The sequence below is a fragment of the Zootermopsis nevadensis genome, unplaced genomic scaffold (genome assembly GCF_977971745.1).
Source record: "Zootermopsis nevadensis isolate Lab colony 2312 unplaced genomic scaffold, Znev_1.0 Znev_ptg000003l, whole genome shotgun sequence".
NCBI classification, from domain to species: domain Eukaryota; kingdom Metazoa; phylum Arthropoda; class Insecta; order Blattodea; family Termopsidae; genus Zootermopsis; species Zootermopsis nevadensis.
Window position 1 is genome coordinate 13,215,914 of NW_028259135.1, and position 6,159 is coordinate 13,222,072.

A 6,159-nucleotide genomic window follows, 5' to 3' on the forward strand; every position below is an offset into this window, starting at 1 on the left:
TACTTCAATACTCCTCAGTAGCTCGTATCGATAGGAGTTTGATGTTTCAACTCAGTACCTCCTGGTCACACTTCATGGCATAGGAACATCACAAATCCAACATAGCACCTGTTTTGCATAAAGGTGCATTTTAACAATATTCGCAAAACTGGATCATTGTACAAAACTTCTGTATATTACAAAATACAAACCTCTTTTCCAAGACCTCTAATATGTCACTCCCTCTAGACAGGATAGTAGCTTAAATTAGCCCATGACCACTACAATAATCATTTCTATTTCATTATTCAATCATTCATAGCAAAGCAGTCCAAGTTACTGTCAGTCATGTTATCAAATCAACTACAAATACAGACTTAACAGCAAAGATTTCCAAAGTAGTGAACATATGCATTAACATATTTACATTCGCTTTGTCAAAACTTGCATCTTGCAGTATATGAAGATGGAGGGAATTTACATAGCAAATTGCAAGCCATGCCTTGTATTTCCACATTCGACTGCCCTGATAATCAGTTTATCAAGGAACAAAATTGAAATTTTAATGAACTGATGCACAAAAGAAAGATGCAGTTAAATATGGTCAAATTACCAAACAGATTACACCAAAACCCATTCTTGATCTACGTACAAAAAATCTGCAATTCACTTTCAATTGCAACCTACCCAATACAACTCAAGCTTCTTACAAACAAGAGAATAACTCAATCAGGAGTGATCAAATAGAAGCCACCTACGAGAAAACATTTCAAACAGCCAGTTCTGAAAGGTTCAAGATATTCAACCCTCATATTCCACACCAGCAACAGGAAGCTACACTCCTCCATGACCACTCACCCCCCACACATGATGGTTCTGGATTTGGATGGTAACTGGGTACAAATATAAAAACAAATTTTACTAATTTTTATTTATTTTCCCATACTCTAATTCTTAGATCTGCACATGGGAATAAATTAATACTTTGGCCTAGTGCATTTAGAAATCACTTTGGTTCTGAACTGAACCATCAATTTTTTTGAGAGAAACAGTCATAACTCTTATATGTGAAAATTCCCTGAAAAATGCATTACAAAAACTTTTACAATTTTCAGTTATGAAATTACCAAATATCTTACAATTGTCAAATTACAGTAAGCCTTTTACACAGAATGCTTGAGCATGGATTCCTCAGAGTTGATTGCTCAGTCGTAGAAACCCTGGGAGACACTGAAGGCGATCTTAGAGAAAAGGCAGCCTAACCTTCTTTAATCATATATAGAAACGCAAAACATATCAATGGAATCACGCAATTATAATACAACTTGGTGATTTGAAAACTGTTCATGACAGAATGAAAGAAAGAAACAAGTCTTTGATGTTCCTCCAGGTTGTAGGAGTACTCTGGCTTGCAAAAGCACAACTTCTTCGTGATTGAAAAATAATTAAGGTACGTTGAACATTTAAAAGCATTTCCTGTGGACAATGGAAGGCCCAGATTCATCATATTCCTGCTTAGAAATCCACATCTGCTGGAAGGTTGAGAGAGAAGCAAGGATAGAACCTCCAATCCAAACAGAGTATTTCCTCTCTGGAGGAGCAATAATTTTAATTTTCATTGTGGAAGGTGCAAGGGCAGTGATTTCCTTCTGCATCCTGTCAGCAATGCCTGGGTACATGGTGGTACCACCGGAGAGAACCGTGTTAGCATACAAATCCTTACGAATGTCCACATCACACTTCATAATGGAGTTGTACGTGGTCTCATGAATGCCACAAGCTTCCATTCCCAAGAAGGAAGGCTGGAACAGCGCTTCTGGACAACGGAACCTCTCATTACCGATGGTGATCACCTGACCATCAGGAAGTTCATAAGACTTCTCCAGTGAGCTTGAGGAGGCTGCAGTGGCCATCTCCTGCTCAAAATCAAGAGCAACATAACACAGCTTCTCCTTGATGTCACGGACAATTTCTCGCTCCGCAGTGGTTGTGAAACTGTAGCCACGCTCAGTCAGAATTTTCATGAGGTAGTCCGTCAAATCACGGCCAGCCAAATCCAGACGCAGAATGGCATGGGGCAGAGCATAACCTGAAAACATTTAATTAGTTAGTCCTTTGGGTACACTATCAGAAGAAATATGCCTGAAAGTTCAGAATAATATATCCAGTGCTGATGGTAAACTATTCTTGGAAATTAAGTTGAAGAAAAAAGTCCCATTATATGCACTTGGAGGGAGAGGATGGTATAGCTCCTACTCATTCACCTAAGCGCTGGAAAAAGTGGTCAGCATCACATAACATCCACTCTTTAACCTCAGAAAAGAACCCTAGTACCCATTAGATCAGATGTCAGGTAGGCCTCAGAGCCAAGTCTGGACGAAGAAGAACCTATACTGACAGATATCCCAGCCCAAGTTCATTATACATTACATAAACTACTCACAAATTACCTTCATAAATAGGTACAGTGTGAGAAACACCATCACCAGAATCCAGCACGATACCAGTAGTTCTGCCAGATGCATATAGAGATAGGACAGCCTGAATAGCTACATACATTGCGGGTGTGTTGAATGTCTCAAACATAATCTGCAACAAATAAGTGTCATTAGTATATTGTTCCTACATAACAGTGGAGATTTTCTTTATGCAGCATGAAAAATAATTCCACACACCTGGGTCATCTTTTCTCTATTTGCTTTAGGGTTAAGAGGAGCCTCAGTCAACAAGACCGGATGCTCTTCAGGGGCTACTCGAAGTTCATTGTAAAAGGTGTGGTGCCAGATCTTTTCCATGTCATCCCAGTTGGTCACAATACCATGCTCAATAGGGTACTTTAAGGTAAGAATGCCTCTCTTTGACTGGGCCTCATCACCCACATAGCTGTCCTTCTGACCCATGCCTACCATAACTCCCTGAAACACACAAAATACACAAACTTAAATCAAACTGATACTGATGTAAAGACATGTTTTCCTAAATGAATATAGATGTCCAAAATAAATGCCACACAAAATTTAAAATGTTACAGGAACAGATCAACTTACCTGATGTCTAGGTCGCCCAACAATTGATGGAAATACTGCTCGGGGTGCATCATCGCCTGCAAACCCAGCTTTGCACATTCCAGACCCATTGTCAACTACAAGTGCAGCAACTTCCTCGTCACACATGGTTAGAAGCTTAGGATACTGAAACAGTCCGAGTAATATGCACGTCTTACCACCAACATTAATTTTAGAAAAACAGATATCAATCTGTAGCAATTACAACCAAGAACTTCAACAAAACCTAAATAAGTATCTCAGCTACTCTCAAATTTGTTCTAGCAGATGTGGCAATGGCTACAGCACTACTGAATATATCAAACATTCCTAAATCTATAGATCTCAGGTAACAAAGCTTATTTCAGCCTTAAAAACATTTCACTTGTTTTTCAGAAACTTAAATACCAAACAAATTTCTGAATTAAAAAAAATCTGACAATGTAACCAAACTGGGCAGCAACCACCTGACGTTATCAATCTTCCAGCACACTCAATACAGATGTGAACTATGCAGTTTCAATGGCCAATGGAACAAACCACTACTAAATACTAAATAAGGCGTTCCTCTGCCATATAGGTAAGGGCGGCTCCCAAGTTTCTGAACTCCCAGCATCACCATTCAGCCAACCCCGCCCTCCGAAACATTCCAAACGATCCTGCTCACCCACTGAGCCACCCGGCACAAACACCCACTGCAGAAACATCGCAGCAATTCACAGTAACTTCAAGAAATATAATTATAACTAAAAATTCCACAACACTTACTTGAAATTCTTATATACAAAAAGTACAAAAACGCCGACTTGCGAACCACCAATTCCAGTACCAGACTGATTGCACTAGCCTGCTGAGGTAAGAGTAATATATGCCTGGTAAGTCCTTCCCTCCCTCAGACCTCTCCCCCCTCAAACTTATAAGGGCATGGCACCCTCAGCCAATGGCAGCTTTCTTTACCATATATGGTATTGAGCTAGCAGCATGGAACACAACGCACCCTACCGGAACCCGCCATGCCGGTTATGACATTCGAAAGCCGGTCAATTGTCACTTATTTTTATAGTAGAAACGTTTCCGGCCTTCCGCACTTCACAGGAAGGGAAATGTTCTTAAAACTATAAACACCAAGTAAATATAACAAGTTAAGGCAAGTAAGAAAAACGTAAATTCAATACTAAATACTTCCGTTACCCTAATATAACGTGTTATTTATGAGAACTCCTTTGCCACTGGAGAGTAGCGAACACTGCTGTACTGCCTCTAAAATTAGAAACGAAACCACCTGCTACTGAGCGAGAATGCAACCTGTTATGTCGCACCACTCCACGCAATTCTTATATAGATTGAAAGATGAAGTACATTATTCGTGCATAAGTATCAAACGGCCCACTTGGCAATTCAAAATGGTTGCCCAAAAACGCATATTGCCGGTAATTAGCGACTGTTCAGAGAATAAAGAACTTCGTCATTGTATTTTTTCAAGTTAAAACAGATAAGAGAAAATTCTTCTCCTATCTACAAGATAAAGAAAAAAAATACCTCATACCTTACCTTTGCACAGACGTACACGTCACACTTCCAAACAACACTACGAATTTGCCGCAAGTGAGCGATCTAACCGCTCAGGGAAAGTCTCGTCACAAAAGTGGACTCGTCCAAGGTATGAAAATAATTTTGATATTGTTGACACAGAATTATTGTACTGATAGTATTACGTTGGTAGCAGTTATATACATTTAAAAATTAAAATAATAATAAATCTTATTATCTATTGAATAAAGAACACTCCAAAATGTTAGATATTGTACTGCACATACAACCCAACTCCCCTATTCAGTTTAGATTCGACGTTCTCCCCACCTCTGTTCCCAGAATTGTACGTGCCTTATATGGGCATAAAACGAATGGGGATTTCTGATTGGACGAACCAAGCCGGTTTGATTCAACGGCAAAATGCATGGGATAGGAAGGTTCAAAGTATATGGCCGTTGTTTTAAACAGTACAGTAAGTCTTTGCTTATGAATCATGACGCATTAGATGGCACTGTAAAATAAACGTTTAGGCATGCCTGAAAATTTTAATATTGTAAGTTTTCGGTGATGGTTTACCAGTACTAGTTTTCTTCAAGAGTGCGTCTATGTGACAATGGTGACGTAGAAAACGCATGATTCTTCAGCTCTAACCAACGTCTTTGACATAAGATTAGTGACAGGCATCAACCATGGCATACTTTCATATTCGCGTTATAATTTCATTAGAACATGAAGGTATTCAAGTTGACAATTAAGAAAATAAAATTAAACTCAATATTTAAAATGACAGTCTTGTAGTAAGAAATGGGCAAATTATCCTCTTTTCAAAAGCACCAAACATTTTGCCACATGGGCATTTTATGGGATCAAACAAAATATGCCGGTCGCCGTTGTTATCCCTTAAAGAAGCAGGGCGTGTCTGAGGCCATGGATTAACCAAATCGATATTCAGTTCACTGACACCGTTACTGTCTCGTGACTAAACAGTCCAGTCTACTTCTTCTAAACAGTTTAGAAACCACCAGCCTTTGAAGGGTCTGTCAAAGCTAAAACGCATTGATGTAAGTGATGGCCAAATTGTTCATTTCGTTAAAATGATACAAATATCTGAGGGGCTTCTTTGATAGTCTTTCGCTTATTTCCGTAGGGTTAACCATTGCCTGTCCTTGCACTCTTCAGTCAAGGACAAACGTGCAAACAAAGAAATACTGGTTTGGATTAGTCTCTTGGATAATTTAGTGACGAATAAAAAAGTTGTCAGTGGAACCACGGTTCCGGAGAATCTGACGTAAATACGTCTCTGTAATGTAATGAAATTTAATATAATAATTCTTATATAAGATAAGTACCTGTGATATTCTAAAACGTTATTATTATTCTTCTTCTATGGCTCTCCGGTCCGTATACGTTTTTACCAGCACAAAATTATCTAGTCTACGACGCACTTCTACAAGCGATTCACAGCTCAGCTCTTTCCGCAATAACTAAAGCGGATTGTTGACGGCAATAATGTAACACAACAATGCCGAGTAAACAAATGACGTAACAATTAGTTTCTTAAGTAACATAACCATTGTTGTCGGTCCATATTTACACATTGTTG

General features: G+C 38.9%; 1 protein-coding gene across 3 annotated transcripts; it reads right to left on the reverse strand.

The window, feature by feature from the left end:
* Positions 1 to 895: 895 nt before the first annotated feature.
* Positions 896 to 4,733, reverse strand: LOC110827707 (actin-5C). Of its 3 annotated transcripts, none has more exons than XM_022059620.2 (5): positions 4,575 to 4,733; positions 3,027 to 3,170; positions 2,655 to 2,894; positions 2,430 to 2,568; positions 896 to 2,068 (listed from the first exon to the last, which is right to left on the reverse strand). In XM_022059620.2, the coding sequence occupies exons 2-5, from the start codon at positions 3,150 to 3,152 to the stop codon at positions 1,443 to 1,445; spliced, it is 1,131 nt and encodes a 376-aa protein (XP_021915312.1). In that variant the 5' UTR covers positions 3,153 to 3,170; positions 4,575 to 4,733; the 3' UTR covers positions 896 to 1,442. The 3 variants fall into 3 exon arrangements, with proteins under 3 accessions (XP_021915312.1, XP_021915320.1, XP_021915301.1); XM_022059628.2 differs by having other exon boundaries at positions 4,570 to 4,594; XM_022059609.2 differs by lacking the exon at positions 4,575 to 4,733 and adding an exon at positions 3,792 to 3,928.
* Between the last annotated feature and the right edge of the window lie 1,426 nt (positions 4,734 to 6,159).